Genomic DNA, 19,493 nt, shown 5'->3' with positions numbered 1-19,493 from the left:
CAATCTTAATTGATAAGCAAAGTGTGATGTCACTATGCAAAAGACTATGGCAAACAGCCCTATCGGTATGTATACGCTTCTCTTAATATTTATGCATGAGGTACGTCACAATGCTAACTCAAAACGAGGCGATGGGCGCAGCCACTGCAAGTGATGGGGGAAGTGCGCCCATAGCCTCATTTTGGGTAAGAATTATGACGTCATGCATATTAATAGAGGCGTATAGCGTGAGCCTACGTCGTGAAGGAACGTTTTACGTCATCATCAGATGGATCTGTCATCACATGTGCGATTATTTTCAGAAAACACAAATAAAGAGACATAAAGAAAGTTTTTACACGAAACACAAAATGTGACAATTTTATTTAGTTCTGCACGTTGCCAATTACGGGGGTATATCTACATAATGGGCCTATCCTACAATATTAATCATAAATATTAATACATTTTAAGTTGCTTGAATAGGTTTAATGAGTTTTCAAATTTTTATTCGTCCATAAAAAAATCCCTGGCCTATAAGCCAACACAAACATATGACTTGGAAGTAAATACTTTACGGCACAATGAACAACAAAAAGGCGAATTGCAAAAGATTGACTTCCCAAATTTATAAAAGACAACTTAATATGTTAACAGTAATCTTCTTAGTTTCAGTTCAACTGAATTCTTAATACATTTGAAATTGGAAAAGGTGAACCAGCTAAAAAGCTTGGTCATTGCCCCTAGCCATGATTCCTAGAAATAATCTCAACTGACTATTATAATTTCCTAACACTTCAATATCACACGGATGGGATATTATCTTGCAGAGCGTAAAATTTGTCTATCAAGCAGAAATTCTCATTATTTTGGTCATTGCTCTCATCCAAAGCAAGTCTCTGGCGTATTTTAAACACTGGATCACTTTGGTCCCATGTGGGCCTATTGCTTTAACGCGTAAATGAAACAAACTCACGCAATTTAAAAGGTCCCATCCAATGTTCAAAATACATGCGGGATGTGCACAGATTGTTTATAAGAAACGGTGCTCGCACTCGAAGGCATTTATAGATGGACAATCTTATGCACCCAAATTGAACAGGAGTGCACTCCTGTGGTGTCCCACCATCTGCAAAAAAACTAATTAAAATTGGCAATAAATGGATTGCACGTGACGTCATTGACCGCCGTCTTTGATGTAACACAATGGAAAAGTGAACGCGTGTACGCCTTTCACGCATGCGTTTCATCAAAGATGTCGGCCAATGCGAAGGGTCTATTAGGGCACTTTTTGGTAGTAAACATGTTGGAAAACCAAAATTAGGGCTAATAACATTAATCAGTCCACTTACATTCCAAATAACTACTTGTTTAAACACTAAAACTACTTTATGTACACTAGTTCGTCTGCTGCCAGATTTCTTTGTGAAATCGGCCCGTTGATCACATAACAACTAAGCAGAGTGGTCTACGTAAAAGTAATAAAAAAAAGTATTTAAACTTTGCCGACCAGGGGCACATGATTATAAACATTTTGCCAGAATTACTTGGCGAGACCTAACGTCATCAAAAGTCTTGCTTTATAAGGGTTTCAAGCCCTTCATTATTAGCGACAGGCACCGCTGGTTTTACATTCAATCCACAGTCTTAATTTTCAACCACACAGTATTAAACACCAACATAACAATGGGTGACATTTGGGACGCAATGTAGACTTTTGGATATTAAAGTCGGTAAATCGGCCCACGCGAGATAGTCGAGTTGTGGCGGAGCTCCCCCGAGATCACTGCTCTCGCGTGAACTCCGCCACAACTAGACTATCTAAGCGTGGGCCGATTTAACGACTTGTCCACAAGTCTAGACGCAATGCGGCAGCAGACTTACCTGGCAAAAACCATCCCTCGTTGTTATGTGCACTTCTTGCTCAAAACTACGTTTACAATAAGCCACTTCGGAATGTCAGCTGCGCATGTCTGTTGCTGCTGACAACGGATTTTGTCTATCTCCCATAACCTTTTGACAATACCAGCGGGTATTGTCAGTAGCAGCAGTAACAGACGTCCGCCCCTGACATTCCGAAGTGGCTTATAGACATTTACAAGTCTGCTGCCATCTAGTGTTCCAAAGTCTCACATCATAGACCTTTATCATGTTTCCAGAATTAGAAAATGTTCCCTGTATGAATCATCAATGAATCATAGTTCAGCGCAATAAAGAACCAGACTATTTACTTGTAGCCCCGGTTTGGTTAACGTGAATTTGAGTGAACAAAATCAAGATGGCCGCACCGTGAAAAAGGTCTATTGACAAACAGTTTATGGTACATTCAAATGTTATTTAAATAATTGAAGAACATGGACAGTATTGGTAAATGGGGGACTTTTGGGACGCTAGGTGGCAGCAGACTTACTAGGTAAATCCATTGCTCTTGGATATGCGCGTGCTCAGAACAACGTAATGGAAACTGAAATGGTAACTCTGCTGCCACCTAGCGTTCTTAAAAGTCTCCTATAGTAAAGTCACCAAACCAGTATCCACATGTGTGACCTAATAATAATACATTAAAATATCATTCAAAGCTGAAAGTTTAAAAACTCAATCGGTTATCGGAGTCACGAGACAAAAATGGTGAAAACACCTTCATATTTTCACTGTTTTAACAAGGGACTCGCGAGATAAAAACTAATAATATTTTGTCTAACAAAAATGTAATCATAATTTCAATACAAAAAATGTGTTAGCTGCTGTGTAGATTTGACTTTCACTACCAATGATTTGTACATTCTTTAAAAAGTCATTAGGCTTAAAGCACAGGTGTAACGAATACAGTCATTACAATTTTTTTCAAAAAATAATACTCGAGTTTATAATTAATACTGAAGCGCCTTTTCGATGCCTCTGAGCATAATAGAGATAGATCTGAAATCAAGACTTGTTGAACTACAGGAGACTAGGAGAGTATCCAAACTCCATGAAAACTGAAAAACAGCAATCGTTTGAAGTATGCTTTGGGAGAATTGAAATGACCAGCAGGTTGGGTACTGTTTGTGTAAAGGGTAAGCCGCTGGAAGATATCAGTGTCACAGGGTGCTTTCAGAAGATGTTTGTACACAGCTCACCGTGTGGAGGACAGCATCTCAGGGGGGACAGAATTACACTGGTGTGGCATGAGATTCTGTCTCCGCGAGATTCCGTTCCTCACGCGGCGAAATGCGTATAGCGCCCTCTCTTGTAAATCTTCCTCCTGCATCATAATTTCACATTGGTGCAACATGGCGGACTATCAAACCTACATCTTGTGTTTAGTGCAACGAAGGGAACACAAATTATAAGACGCGAATAGACTTGTGACTTCTTTGGATGGGAATAGTAGAAAAAGGCAGCATAGAAGACGGCTCGTAGCAACGTCGAGTGTATTTACAGCCGACGGCCATTTTATGACTAACTGAGTTAACCCAACGGTTCTTTTCAGAACCACCCCAACTCATTTAGAGATTGTTATTACATGGTGTTACCGCAAACTCTTCTATATCTTATCTCCACCATGCAAAGTTTCAAATCCTACTTAACTTATTTACTTTAATACATTAGAACACACTGAAATATTACACATTATTTTAAAAGTTCCAGAATTGATACAGGTAAGAGTCGTATGGACCATTAGCATAGCCCGTTTTGGGGGTCAATGAACCGGAATCTGCGTCAGTGAAGAGTGTTGACTCTGATTTCGGGTTGTTGACATCAAAACGGGTCAAGCTGACACAGACATGAGTATGGCCCATCCACACGAACCCTTCCCTGGTTCAAATCCGGACCTAATTTCATAAAGCTGCTAACCGGCCGATTTTGTGCTTTCTGTGCGATTGCTCTTTCTAAGCGCTGCTAACCGTAAGCACACGAAAAAGGATGCTAAGCTTCCTGCGCTTACTGCATGAAAATGAATGACGTCACAATGCAAATCCAATACTGAAGGCAAATGGCCTAATTTTCTTGCTTTACCTTTGAAACGGTTACACCTTAGCAAATTGTTCTGCAACAGAAAGCACGAATTGCTCAGCGTTAAAGCATAGCAGCGCTATAAAATTTGGCTCGATTTAGTGGGCTCAATTTTATAGAGCCGCTTAAGCACACAAAGTAGCTAAGCACAATATAATTATGCTTACCGGAGTAGGGTTACCAGCCAACATACCATGGATCTGGATCTGGGTGGATACTATGTAACATTCCTGTGGAATCAGACACATACATGTGCGATTTTGACTGGTATCCTGCTCATTTCTGCTAAAGCGTGGATTTGTTTAGTACTATCTTCTGCTGTAAGCAGCTCTTTGAAATTCCGCCCAGATACTTTTGTACGATGTTGTATAAGTCACGTTTAATTAAATCAGTAATACAAATTAAATACGAAATTTACTAATTCTAAGAGTGCTGTTTCACTCCTTAGGCATGAGTCCATTGATAAGGAACAATGTTATGGTGAGGGTTATTGATGAAAACATGGTGACGACGGAAACGAGTAGCATAAGCCTGTTGAGAATTATCGCAACCTCTTGCCACTCACTCACGGTCCGTTCATTCGTCTCGTCACCAGTCTTTGAGGACCCTTCCCGAACGGCGTGAAGCTTCTCTAGTGTGGATACAAGCTCCCTGACGCACCGGTCGTGGCAACACTGCTTCCCGTTGGTGTGGTCACAGAAACTGTTCATGTGTATGGTTTCCCCATCACCATGGCTGTTATCACCGTTACTACGCGTGTGTTCACCACTGCAGTGACCAGACTGTGGTGATACCGGCCCGTCTGATGAGGACTCACGTATGTTGTGCGCAGACGTACGAGGCCATGATTCAACGATTGTAGATGATCTGGTGGGGCAGTTGTTATTGAAGACGTAGAGAGTCGCGGGGCCACGGTGGTAGCATAGGATGGGGGCAAGGCAACGGAAGGTGAAGTGCCTTAGCCATCGTGGTACTGGCTTGTGGCTGCCTCGGTGGTGGAGATTAAGGATGACCACACTGCACAGGACCGATGTGCAACTGATGACCACCATGGGGGTGAAAAAGAAACCTAACAAGGAAAGCAATTTGTGAAAATATTTACTAACAAAAACAACAACATTTCCTTGGAAAAAACTTGTTCTCGATGATGCGCGCATGCTTAGAACTACGTAAACAATGGCAGTTTACCTGGTAAAGTCTGCTGCCACCTAGCATTCTAAAGTCTCCCAGTGGAAATTAAACTGTCACGCTTATTAACTTTGAGGCTTGTGAATTACGCAAGAGATCTGCCTATCAGCTCACGTCCAGAATCATTTTTGACCTCGCATCCATTTCACTTGGTTTTCATGGTCCTTGAGATTCACAGTTAAATCCGACGTATATGTGATTGTGTATACATTATAAACCCGATGTCCTTATCCTTGCGGATACGGACAAGGGACCAGTCTACTCTATACTTACTTATGATTGGTGTTTTATCAGAAGAGGGCGGTAACGACCCACCAATCAGCTCCTGAAACAGAATGAGCGCCAAAAGGGTGGTCACACCTAGTGAGATCTTCTCCCCGGAGTCAGGGGGTAAGATGTAGACAGCAAGACAGATGACAGCAAGAAGAACCGCTGGTAAGATGATGCTGATGATGTAGAAGAGAGGTCGACGGCAGAGTACCAGGTAGAAGACGACCTGAGCGAAGGGATCGGGACAGCAAGGGTAGTCCACGTTGGCCTCCTCTACTTTCACCTGCCATTAGACAAGGAATCAATTGTCAAGAATTATGGTCTTGTCATAAAGGCTGTAGAAAGTGCACTATGATTTGTGGAGAACCTTTGGTTTTCTTCTAAGGGTGAGTGGGACTAAAGGCCCGGTCACACAGGCCCCGATAACACGAACGAAAACGATAACGATAAAAATGCACGCCCTCGATTTGTTGAATGAGCGTGGGCGTATTCTGCGTGGAGCAATTCAACCAATCAAGGGCGTGCATTTTTATCGTTCTCGTTTTCGTTCTCGTTTTCGTTCTCGTTATCGGGGCCTGTGTTGGACTTAGCATTGAGAACCACCCACCAGGATTCAGGACAAACACCCATTCTAAAAAGTGCATCATTGTGAAGCGATATCTTGTTATTTCCTTTGTCCCTTGAATTTTCTGAAACTCTGATCAGTAGAGTGTGGGTTCGAGTCCTGGTCGTGACCGTGTCTGTTAGCAAAATAAGACACTTTACCATCATTACTTCGTCTTTCGGATGGGACGTTAAAGGCCGGTTTATAGACCCTTTGCACAACGCGGAACGCACTTCCTAAAGCAATTTTCGGCCGCCATGACAGGGGCTAAAGTAGTACCTGTGGGGGTGATGGCACACGTATTTTGCACCAACGTAATAAAAACGAGTGTCCCTTGATTTAAACCCCCCTTTAACATTACCTCGCTCATTTCCCATACTCCATTCGGCACGAAGTAGGCACTCAGGTTTTGTTTTTGCTCGTTGTCCTTATACAACTCGATGTCAGTAATGGTGAACACCCACGAAGCGAACACCAGCGCACATCGCTGGATGTCGAATGGGAAGAGCAGTGTGTCGATCTGGCACGAGGACTTGAGAATAGCGGGGAAGTTCCACTCCACGTAGCCGTCTGGCGTCACGATCGTCGGTATGGACTTGGTGCGCTCGAAGAACTCGTCGACGCTGGAGCCCGGGGAGAGACTGTTAAGTTTAGAAGGACCGGTCACGCAGTGTGCGAGCTTGGCAAAGCAGTGATGTTAAGCAAGGACGACAAGTTCACATTATTACCGCATTTTAAACATCTTTCTCACCCTTTTACAAAATCAAATTGAATTTTTCTCAATCTAAAAATAGTGAAAGCTTTAGCCGAAAACTCCGAAATAGTTTTCTATGTTTCATTCATGATCAAACCATTCACGTTTAGTAAAAGTGATTAGGCATTACTGACTTCAAAACCTCAAATATTTCTTTTAATACGGAGAAGAGGTGAACGGTCAAAAACAAAGTGCTAATTTAACTAATTGTTTGAAAGTTGTGCCAGACAAGGAGAGACCTTTTTCGAATCCCCGGCCTCTGCTTTGGCTAAAGGCTCCTTCTTTACAATCGAAGCTCCTTTCAGAAAGCATGCAACTCCAATAACTGATGGAGCCTAAGCTTGGCCTTAATTTAAGCCGAAGCTTAGCATAAGCTTAAATCTAAGGTACTTCATAAGCTTAGGTCTTAGCCTAGGCCAAAGCCGAACAAGTGGTTTTGATAAAGGGCACAACATGTGTAAATGGGTTACCAATAATGTGAACTTGCATCCTATGCCCTTACCATGTTATTTGCATGCAGTTATTGCACTAATTATTATTGTGCTGTTAAAACTACACTGGTATTAATTAGCTCAACAATGTTGAGTGACAATAGTAAAAATATTAAAACAAAATCGTGGTTTAGACCACGATTTGTTGTGGACACGGGGCCGTGTTGGTCTCTGTTTGCTTGAAAAAAATAACATCGCTTTGCATGTGCGTATAACTGGGATAACAATTAACAAATTTTAACAACAAAACATTTTTAGCAGAAAATGGGGAGGTTTACTTTGCACGGAGAATCACAGGGATTACTTTAACAGACATGCATTTCTGCCGTTTAAACACTTGGTTGAAGAAGAATTGTCATTGCCTTTCATGCCACTGTAAAGCTAAACAAAAAAAGTTTGAAAAAAAAACTGTCATTGTTTTTTTTTATAACCGTCCCGGTGCGGAGAAGATTTTGATCTGGATATTGGACTGGAAGTTAGCTCGTCTACGCAGTGCCCCCTCCCAGCGTGATGTGAACCGGGGTCCTAAAGGTGGAAGGCAAGGATAATTACCACTACGCCACCCCGAACATAATGAGCGCCATTAAATGTTATGTTTTCTATTGGATGACAAAACATTGCCTTGTTGCCGATTTCTCTGCATGAACTATCTAAAGGTGCAGCAAGAAAGCAAAGGTGGTGTAAACCTGCTTTAGAATCTACTTTGTACTCTATTTAACTAAAAAGGTCACCAATGATTAATCTTGCTTTAAAGCGTTTCATGTCATTTCGTTTCATTTGCTAGCAAACATGAACAATTCGTTCTTTGGCAATCAGTGTTATTTTGCACTGATTCTTTTACAGGGATTTGTGACGAGGGATATCGATACGACACTTTCCCATTACTTGAGCGAGGATGATGCGCACCATTTTTGGTTATGGTTTTGGTTAGGGTTTAGGTTTAGGGTTTTGGTTATGATTACGGTCAAGGTTTAGGTTAGGGTTAAGGTTAGGATACCACGAGATAGCCTGCGTGTGACGTCAGTGCAAGGGGTCAACACTGTTGTGTCCTTTGTTAAATAGAAGTGCGCCCTCTAGTGTTATACTTTTAGATTGGGGTTACACCATCTTGAATGGTTGAGTACGACATGAACATGAAATCATGTTGATGTAATATTTCTGCGTCATGTGTGGGTTACTAATACTTGGCTACACCACACCTACGTCATGCAAAGGCTAAAACCTGCAGTTCAATTATCTACCTCTATACAGCCATGGTTTACCACACTGAAACAGGAGGGGTGTGTTAGGGTGTTGGGGGTTAAGGAATACGTTACATCACCAATTAGAAGTAGTATCGTTGGTTGATAGACAGTAGAGAGAGAGAGAGAGACAGTCGGCATGTGGAACACGGAAGCTCTTACTTAGTGTACAAAGTTATGTCTGGCTTCCAGATATCCTTTGCAGAGACGTACAGCCTCTGTACGCCGGGGTACTCAGTTTCGTTCCACGATAGGAATTCATCTCTCCATTTCTAAAGTTGCAAAATGAAACAAATTTATTGAAGTACCATTGCACTCTAAAAAAGACCCGCGCATCACCGAGAACAATATATTTACCCAGTAAGTCTGCTGCCACCAAGCGTCCCAAAAGTCTCCCATTGTATTCATTTTTTAACAGGTATACTACGGTAATGAGAACAGGGTTTACACATATAGCTCACGGGCAAAGGAATAAAACCGATAACTAGTTGAGTTGTATGCTGGTACAAAACCGTAACGACTGTCCTGGTGGACAAGTGGTTTTATTTCATTTTCTGTTTTATAATGGTCTCTCCATGACTACGTGCGTAAAAAGCAATATTATGTTTCATTATTGAAATGACAAATGGGTTATGTTCTTGATGGGTTGGGTTTATATGAAGTTCTTTTTATAGCGATTTTACCGCTATATTCTCAGAGGGCGTCACAAAGCGCCACGGGGCAAAACCATCTCTTTACGTTAAATGTACTTGGTTCTTTTACGCGTAATACACAACTTTGAGGTCTCACAATGAAACAAGTCATTCACAGGTCGCAGTTACATCATAATTCCGGGGTCAAAGGTTACAGTTTAGACCCGGGAGTTTTCAGAGTGATCAAACTAAACACCCTTTTTATAACATGACATTCATACATAAACGTAGGAGCTTACCAGTCGCATTAGACCGCTCACTTGAACAAACTGCTCACGTTCATTCTAAAGAGAAAACAAGTGACATAAGTTGGTAAAAATTCCCCTGCTTAAAGGTGCCAGCGCCGTTTTAAACAGTCTTCGGTCAGAAGCCATGTGCGGTCTTTCGATCTCGATATAGCTCCTAAGATGACGTCATGAAAACGACCTCTAGCGTTCAGACCCTGTTGGTTGGCAAACGCCATAGAGTTGTGCACTAAGATTAGCCGTGTACAAAACAGCGCGATGTTCCCTCATTTTGCCAACCAAAACGTTAGTGCGCACGCAATTTACATATTTCATGGGAAGGGTCTATTTCCATACCATGCTCCGGAAGTTTACTAATGTATTGACATAGTGCATTACAATGGCTACTTCTATTAGTGCTCCGGTAATACATGAGAACTCTCTATATACGACCAAATTAACAATTGAAAGCTGAATGGTTGTTATTCACCTCGGATCTAAGTATTGACTTTTGGCTGTTAGACAATGTTTTGGAATGAGCTCAATAAGTGAATCTTTTAGGCACCGGACACATTGACTTAAAGTAAGCATCGATAAAAAAAAAAAGATGTTATGGGGCTTTAATTTGCACAGGCTGTTCGGGAGGCAACAAGAAAATCCCTTTTTAAATAGTACAACTTGGTTATTGCAAACATTGTACAGACATAATGAGTTCAATTAAGGAACCTTTTAGGTACGGACACATTTATTAATTTGATGTAACAATTACGGGTAGGTCTATTATGATTTTTTAATTGGTACAGTTGTATTGATTTTCAACCCAGACAGAGTGTGTGTCAATCAATCATCTAATGACTAATTAAGCCATTGTGCAATGACCTGGAGGAGTTATATTCATTGATATCCTAAACTTTGCCTTTCAACATTTACCTAATAGGGGAGTACGTTTTAGAAAAGGAAGAAAACTATTTGCAGTCATGTAGGCCTACTTAGCACTTAAAGACAATTAGGAAACCACAATAATTTTCAATGAGTCTTATTGACTGATATCCTAAACTGTGCCACTCCACATTTCTAAGGGGGTGAGATGGCGTTCCGGTCTCAGAGAGGGGACAAAACTAGTTGCACTCATGTACTAAGCACAGAAAGATATTTTAAAACCACAATCAGTTTTTAATGGGTCATATTCATTGATACCTTAAACTACGCCACTCCATAATCTAGAGGGGGGAGGGGGGTGTTTCAAGTTTCAGAGGGGGCAAAAAACTATTTGCACTCCATGTGAAAGTAAATAGGGAAAACTTGTAAACCATAATCATTTGTATTGAAATGCACACGTCTTAGAAACGCAGCTATGTTAAGAACAGGAATGAGAAAAAAACCCATTAACTTCTAAAATTCTTACCAGTTCAATCACTTGGGTGACAAAGATCCTAATGGCGACCCTGGTAGGCTGGGAGGCATTGTATACAGGCCGTATCGTGGTTGGGCCATAATTTCCTACCAAACTCTCAAGTAGATGAGACGCTGTTGGTTTACTGAGCAGCGCACCTGTTTGATAAATAATGGTTAATGGTTTATATAAATTGATTGAAAAGTTTGAGAGATTCAAGCCTTTAAATAATTTAGTTTTGGATATGGTTATACACTCTAAAAACTCCTGCCGTTGATGTCACCAAACTCTTCCTAACTTAGGATTAATCTTATAACTTAGGATGAGTTAAGTTCCGCATCCATAGACATTAGGAAACATTGAAACCATCCTAAGTTAGGACGAGTAACCTAACTCAAGATAAGATTAATCCTAGCGTTTCGTGAAATCGGCTGCTGAGTCAGAGTTGACCCGGATTGCGGATCACATGAGCCCGAACCATTTCCAGGTTGACCCGTAAAGCAGTAAATGCAACTATAAACCCCTTCTGCGTAATTTGGACATGGATTCCGAGTTATACTACCCAGAAATAGATAAGGCTCTACTGGACCCGGATCTTGGTAAACTCTGACCCGGAATAGAGTGTAGAGGTCAAAGAACATGCTACAACCATATTCCGTGCATGCGTTCATGGGTATTGGTTTTAATTTTACACCGTGCATGGAGTGCAGGTACTTGGCTGTGACTGTGTAGTATCACGTGACACTTGTTGGCTTAGACTGTGGTTGCTTCTAAGGGTGTTGCTATGAGCCACATAAGCTTACACGTATGTTACCATGGCGATCAAGTCGGAGCCACAGCCGCATATGAGTTGATGATGCAGATGCTGTTAAACCCAAATGAGGAGATGCTTGAATGGTACATGGATTTGTGATGCATAAAAGTGTTTAAAGTGGTGCATGTTCTTGGCTTCAGTCGATCTCACCACATAATACAAGTTCATGAGTTTATTCAGGCATTAGCATGCCTATAAAGGCACAGGGGTGGATTTCACAAAGGTAGTCCTAACTTAGGACTAGTCCTAGGCAATGCTAAGAGATAGGACCAGTCCTAAGTTAGGACCAGTAACTCATCCTAACTTAGGACTGGTCCTATCTCTTAGCATTGCCTAGGACTAGTCCTAAGTTAGGACTACCTTTGTGAAATCCACCCCTGGACACTTTCGGTAACTACTCGAAATAACTGTAGTATAAAACCAACGAGCATTGGCGAGCTGAAGTAAACGTAGTTTTTGAGAAAGAGGTAGTTTCTCGCTCAAAAGATTTCAGGCCTGAAACCTTATAATAGGCATCTAAAAAGCACACAAACTTGTGCAACAAGTGTGTTCTTTTTTCAATATATTTTCTTGAAACTTCGATGACCAATTGAGTCCAAATTTCCACAGGTTTGTTATTTTATGCATGTGTGTGGATATATCAAGTGAGAAGACTGGTCTTTGACAATTACCAAAGGTGTCCAGGCCTTTAAAGCAAAGTTTAGTTCGTTTAATTTAGTACAAATATACCACATTCAAGTTAGACCTGATGTTGAAGTTTAACACTCATCGTAAATGAAACCAGTGCACGGCGATGACAAAAAATAATGGAAAAAGCTGCTAAAGAAAATCAGATGTGTTAGCTTTTGAGGAACAGACGAGCTTTTGCTTGGTGTTATTAATGCATAAAGTGAGAAGCATCCTATATAAACATCACAGTGACAAGCTCCACTACCTAAACAACTGCCACATACATAACGCACATGCAAACAATGAAGTGAAAAAAGGGTGTTATTTTAATTATGCCAGCCGTTTGTGCAGATGTGAGTGTTTACCATCTTTGGTGAATTTTTCACCATTTTGGGTTCCGCCCTTCACTGTGTCCGTCACTGCAACTAAAACAAGAAACACACATCATCTAAAAGGTTCTGTTTGTAATTAGTGCAGACGATAAAACGGCATGCAGTTCCTTGTGCTAGTAAGAAAATCTAAAGTTTACAAACTTGCAGGTGCAACCATGTATACTTTTACAACTTTTTGGAAAAGTATTCAGTGTTTACAAAATACAAATTAACTAGATAGTACTTCTAGTGCTCCGTATTTTGACTCTACATTACTACGCGTAGTGTGGATCTACGTGGATCTAAAAAAAAATTAATAATAATGTGGCAATTCCAGAGCTCCGTAAACAGTGAATCCAAGATGGCAACCAATCTACAAGAATTAGAGATGCTTTTTTAATTCCAGGAGTCGGCTTTTGAATCGGCTTCAGGCTCCGTTCTCTCGTCTGAGTCTGAAGCCCTGAATTCAAAGCACGCGCAATATTGTAAAACAACCGCGGGGCCAAGCTAGTCTGAGCCGAATCTGGTTCAGACGCCGTGTCTTCGAAAAGGCCTTTGAAAAAAAATCCGTAGAAAAAAAGAGATCCGTAGAAAAAAAAGTGAACCTACACAAAATCATAACTGTGGATGATGGAAAAGGTTGGCCTTGGACGTAATATTTGCTAATGATGATTTGTTGAAGTACCCCCTTCATCTGTAACTAATTCAAGGCTGTTTTTGATTAAATTCAGATCAGTCATGATTAATTTACGAACTTCTATACGTCCTGGCTTAATCAAGGACTCTAAATTCACAAGAGAGAGGGTGGTACAAAGGAAACTAAACAGATTGCGTACTAATCCAACATCTTTCCATCCTATGTACCTTGATTGAATCTTCACCGCGATGGTACCGTAATCTTTAATCCAATTTCAATTATAGTGTTACAAAAGATAAGGAGGGGGGATTATAGTCTGGTCCCGATTCGCACTTAGCGTTTAAATAGTCATAATTGTGATTGATCATGCAGGGAATACGATGCCCATAAAAATGTGATTTTAGATGCCCACTATTGTGTAACTTGATAAAACAAGAACATAACAAAACAAGCACAATTTGTACAAAGCACTATTACATCAAGATCATAGCGCACATGTAAAAATTTACATGGAAAGAAGCGAGTCTGAAAAGCACTGGACACTATTGGTAATTACGTAAAAATAGTTGTTATAGCATAAAAACTGACTTATTTTTGTAACGAGCAATAGAGAGCAGTTTATAGTATAAAACATTGTGAGAAATGGCTCCCTCTGAAGTAACGTAGTTAAGAGAAAGAGGTAATTTCTCAAACAAATAATTAAACGCCTTCAAGTCTGAAGCCTTTTATTAGGTATCTGAAAGCACACAAAGTTTCATTATTTTCTTGCAAGTTCGATGACCAATTGAGCCTTAACGTTCACAGGTTTCTTGCTGGATGCATATTTTGGGATACACCAAGTAAGGAAACTTGTCATTGACAATTTACCAAACGTGTCCAGTGCCCTTAAAGAACACTATGTAACATAATACGCGTTGTAGTTAAAATGACATCATCCTAAAAATGATGGTGTCACTTATTGAGAAAGCAATGTCTTCTTGGTGATTCATAACAATGATTCACCACATAATGGTGTAGAGTCAGTGCATAATTGTTATGGAACCATGGAGGTGAACTAATCAGTGACATCAGGGATAAGTCACTATGGCCGGCCCTTTCCGAAACCACGCCTTCGGCTTTTGATTCGCTTCAGGCCGTCTGAAGCCCCGAGCGCGTAAACACAAAGCACGCTCAAAATGTCAAAACAGTCTCGGGGCCAATCTAGCCCGAGCCGAATTTGGAGCCGAAACCGTGGTTTCGAAAAGGGCCTATGTGTAACTTTACAGCAGTGCCTAATGACTCAAGTTACTTCTTAACCTAGACTTGGTTTCAGGTTCATAACCGATTTCCCACCATGCCAAACGTGTCTCACCTCATAATGGTGTAGACTCAGTGAATTGGTATGATACAAATCAGTGACATAGTCAACTGTGTATGTTTTACAGCGATGCCATATAACTTAAATGACTTCCCTGAACTTAGACTTGGTTTCAGGTCCATAACTGATTGCTCGCTATACCAAACTTGTTTTGAGTTCGAATGCTAATGTAATCCCTGGGGTGGATTTCACAAGGAGGACTAGTCTTATCTCGAGTAAGGACGAGACTCGTCCTAACTTAGGACTACCATGTAGACTTCAGTTTTTAATATCTCACAGGACTAGTAAGTTAGGACTAGTATAGTCCTTAAGAACTAGTCCTAACTCTTTGTGAGATCGACCCCTGGCGTGTTTTGTGTATCTCGACAGTCTGAGGAATTAAAGGGTACAAGGACAACATTGGTACACTGCAGCGGGGGGGGGGGGCAATACTAACACCATTGGATTGGTCTCATTAAGATACCAAACAGAGATTCAAAACTAACATCAAAGGTCTAGTTCAAATAACACAAATGTGATTCTTTGTGCATAAATTAGTTTTTCTTAGCACCGTGCACATTTTAATATTTTGTTGGTATGTGTGACAATTCCAATTGTGTCTATTTAACAGTAGCACCCCATTTGTTTTGTAGTAGTTTCACATAGACCAGTATATATCTGCCACTCTATGGCGTTAAAACAAATAAACTTCAGTATTAGAAGGTCTTCTGAGCCACAAAGAAAATAGTGGATTGAAAAACACAAAACTGCTAGTGTTATGTCAAACAGCAATGTTTCAAGGCTAATTCTTTTCTACGTTACCAAGGCCATTTTAATACTACGGAATAATAACATGAGGGGAAGAAACTTTCTTTAGTGGCAACGAGAATTGTTTCAAAGGAACGTTTTTTTTTGAGGGAACGAAACATTATTTCGAGGGGACAAAACATTCATTCGAGGGAACGAAAAACCTGGCTAATACCCAACCTATTTTGTGACCTTCCCCTTTACTCCCTACCAAATTGACGCCGACTAGTCATTTGGAATGTGGATGAACTTCTAAAATAAATAAGGTACGACGATATGTTGTTTATGCTGGTATCTCACTCATTGCATGGCAAATGTTGGCCGAAAAGGCTTTACAATTTAGCTTCCCAAACCAAAATAATAGCTAAAGAATTTGATATGCGATTTCGAATAAATCCCGAGTCTGTGAATCACAGATGGGGGAATCCACAAGAAAACACCCGATGAAAGATGGATACCTTCTTCAAACAACTGAAGAAATCCTTGTGCAAACAGGCCCACAATTATTTTTTTACCATCTGTGAAACTAGGTCTACTGTTATTAAAACCTCGACGGTAGCCCTGAACAAAATCCCCTGAGCTGTTAAATTACCCAGACAAACGGGACACCAGTATGCGGTATTCACACGCTATACATAACCTTTCAGATATGAATATGTTAAAGGAAAAATACATACATAAATTGTAAATGATCGAAAACCTTTTAAAGATTTTCCAATCTTACATATTTATAAGCTGAATAACAGTAGTATAGATCGTGGTAAATAAGACGCAGAATGTGTGTCAAATGACCAAGACACGGTCAAGGTGACCAAGAAATGAGTCAAGATGACCAAGAATTGGGTCAAACTGTCGCAGAATTTAGGTTTTTAAACAGGTTGCGTGAACCCAAGTTATTGTGTTCCTCGAAAGTATGTTCCTTTCCCTCCAAACATTGTTCCCTTGAAAATACCGTTTCAAAGCAGGGCCCAATTTCATAGAGCTGCTAATAAAGCACAAAAAGTAGCTAAGCATAACAAAAGTATGCTTACCAGGGTAATGTTTTACTGGTATCTTGCTCATTTATGCTTAGCAGACAGTTGTTAAGCAATATTTTCTGCTTCAGCAGCTCTGTGAAATTGGGCCAAGTGTTTAAGGTCAGTAAGACAAACGCCTATGTCATGTAAATCAAATCACGGATATGCTTCAAATAGTCTATCTGGACAGACTCAGCTACTGAACTACAAAATATCCAAGGCTCAGCTCATCAAATTAAATCCATCTTGTACCTGATGCCCTATCATCCACAACATCCTACGGTGATAGATCATTGTCAAGTTGCACTCAGCTCATCTTCTCCCGTAAAGAACCCGTCACAACGAATCCTTGAGACGTTTCTAAGTCACTTCTTATGATGTACTTAGCCGCATTGGCTTGCCTCTAGGCTAATTTTACCTTTAAACAGTGAGTCACATTCTAAAGGTATAGGCCCTACCTTTGGTCTTTGGAATGTTCGATTGAATTAGTCAATGAAGGTGGATGTATACAATAAACTTCGTAAAAGTTCATTCAAAGGGTCGCATTTTTGAGGTAGCTATTTGCCGAAACTCCGGAGGAAAAATAAACCCCGATAGGAATCAGTAACGTTTCTCAGGTTCAAATTTTGGAGCATTAAAACTGATCGATTTTTAACAAAGTTCCGTTCATTTCAACAACATTTATTCCCAATTCCTGAATCAATATAAATACATTGTTAGCAAAGTGATACACACAATGCAGGAAATCGGGGGCAACAACCAAGCATCGAGGTGCTGATTGGTTATGAGATAAGAGGCTGGGTGATGTGACTCCTTCTATTTTCTTCCTCCATGAAGTAAGCACAGCTTGCTTTAGGGAGTGCCCATACAAAGAAAAGATCCAATACAAATACAATAGAGTTAATACAGACTGAGCAGACAAAGCACGAAGCACATGACCAACAAAGACCTGGACAACAAAGACACACAACATTCCATTGGTTAGGTCCTACACTCATTTAAGAATGCAAATGAAAACAAAGTTAAAGAGGGAAAAAAGAAAGTCCATTGTGAAGAAGGTATGACTTAAGATTACGTTGAAAACTGAATAGAGTCTGCCTCGAACCAGTTGAGAGGCCCAGAGTGCATAATGCTATGTTTAAAGGCAGAGGTTCTCAACTTAAGGAAATGTGAAAGGGAAGAAGACCTGGTAGAGTGGCCGTGAACATTATATTTTGGTTGAACAATTTTGACAAAATGTTCGGGAAGTTGATTAAAATAGTGTTTATAAATAAAATTAACAAAACATAATAATAATAACTCATAACCCACACAAAAATAACCCAATCCATAACCACATTACTTCGAAGTAAAATGTTTCTCAAAATGCTTCACAGAATAGAAAGTTGCTACTAAGGCATCTATAACCAAAAGTACTTGTCGCCATTGATGTTAAGACTGGTTAGTTAACTGCCCTTTAATGTAGTTGTTGGTGTCACTCTTTTTCATTTCCAAGTAGGGCCTACAGCATAATCTTTCAGGACTCGTTTATAAAGAATAAAACCAAGTAAAAGTCGGGTGTGCAAATTGAACAAAGACATTATTTGCGCATAGACGGAGCTATGGGAAATGGTTAATAAAAATCATCCACACAAATGCATCATTTATGAACGGTAATAATTACATTCTATCGATAACAATTTTACCGGTATTAAATGAAGTCAGGCGTGGTGTAATGCCCCTTTATATGTAACTTAACACATGACAATACCAAACATGTATTTCAATTAAACAATTTCACAAAATATAAGCACCTGCTGAGGGTGTGGAGGGAGCAAAATAATGTCAGACTTTTCTATACCCCTTGCTAGAACCGCCACATTTCCACCTTCATTATTTTTTCATTTTACGAAATTGAAGTTAGCCCCAAACCATTGCATCCACATCCAAGCAACTATGTTCCCCTTACGACCAATGGCCAATTTCATAGAGCTGCTAATTAGTCAGAATTGTGCCTAAGAAACTAGCTTGCTTTTTTAACACGTGTTACTCGCCCAAATCATCATTCAATGACAGTTTCTTTCCCTTAACATTACCCGTCAACTTGTACTTTTTTGTAAAAAGTTCTAAAGGTTTAAACGTAGTCAAATTAGTACCTCCTTGAATTCTAAGCTTTCCCCCCTTGTCCACCTCACAGACTATCATGTCTGGTGATGCCGCTGCGCACCTGAAGCTGGAATACTTCCTCTAAACCCCATCAAGTGCTTTTTAATATAAATTTGTCAGCTTAGACCCTCCAGGTCTGTCTAAAAGCTGATTGTGATGAGTTTAGAAGTGAAAAGTGCAGAGCATTTAATATTGGCTTGAGACATGACATCAATCTTGGTACCACAGGTCTCACAATGTGCAAACACATTATGTCTTTTACTAGAGGACATTTACCTCAGTCATACAGGGTTTGGAGAATCCACCATTAAGCCATGCAGAAAATTGTCAGCTGCAATATTCATTTTTAATGGTCGACTGAATTCGCATAGAATTACATCCTCAAACTACATTTACCTCCCAGCCTACAGGCCTATCCCTCTCTGAACTCTTTTTATGAACAAGAATATAAAAAATGGTTGATCCTCTAGATTTATTTTACGATCAACAAACAATTCTTCTGTCAATTTTTGCCTCAGACCACGGTCGAGGTCATATTATTTACAGAGGACATCGATTTTATTGGAGTTACGTGTACTTTTATGAAAGTCCTTTTACCTTATTACTATGGTAAACTTGCAGGTACCGTATTAAAATCTCTTTGGGTGAATGATAGCCCTGTATAAAGAGTCGTTATTTTGGTATCGACGTTTCGAACATGCCTTGCTCGTCTTCAGGAATTTAGCAAACCAAAATAGTAGTATCTCAGATGAAACATTTTCTTTGGATTTTTGGTATATAATTTGTATCGACGTTTCGAACATGCTTTGTTCGTCTTCGGGAATTTAGCAAACCAAAATAGTCTCAGATGAAACATTTTATTTGGT

General features: G+C 40.1%; 1 protein-coding gene across 4 annotated transcripts in view; it reads right to left on the bottom strand.

The window, feature by feature from the left end:
* Positions 1 to 360: 360 nt before the first annotated feature.
* The window catches only part of LOC139938988 (neuronal acetylcholine receptor subunit alpha-10-like), a 32,306-nt gene continuing 13,173 nt past the window's right edge, over positions 361 to 19,493 (bottom strand). For 2 of the 4 annotated variants that reach the window (XM_071934686.1, XM_071934685.1), the window contains exons 3-9: positions 12,681 to 12,740; positions 10,845 to 10,990; positions 9,455 to 9,499; positions 8,686 to 8,795; positions 6,399 to 6,678; positions 5,437 to 5,716; positions 361 to 5,044 (exon numbers count right to left, since the gene is read on the bottom strand). In XM_071934686.1, coding sequence (XP_071790787.1) covers positions 4,413 to 5,044; positions 5,437 to 5,716; positions 6,399 to 6,678; positions 8,686 to 8,795; positions 9,455 to 9,499; positions 10,845 to 10,990; positions 12,681 to 12,740 — 1,553 coding nt within the window. In that variant the 3' untranslated portion in view covers positions 361 to 4,412. The remainder of the gene's footprint in view (positions 5,045 to 5,436; positions 5,717 to 6,398; positions 6,679 to 8,685; positions 8,796 to 9,454; positions 9,500 to 10,844; positions 10,991 to 12,680; positions 12,741 to 19,493) is intronic. The other 2 variants (XM_071934687.1, XM_071934688.1) reach the window with 2 other exon arrangements.

Source organism: Asterias amurensis, chromosome 6, assembly GCF_032118995.1.
Source record: "Asterias amurensis chromosome 6, ASM3211899v1".
NCBI lineage: Eukaryota > Metazoa > Echinodermata > Asteroidea > Forcipulatida > Asteriidae > Asterias > Asterias amurensis.
Note: the sequence above shows the minus strand (reverse complement) of the source record. Positions and strands in the feature narration are given on the sequence as shown.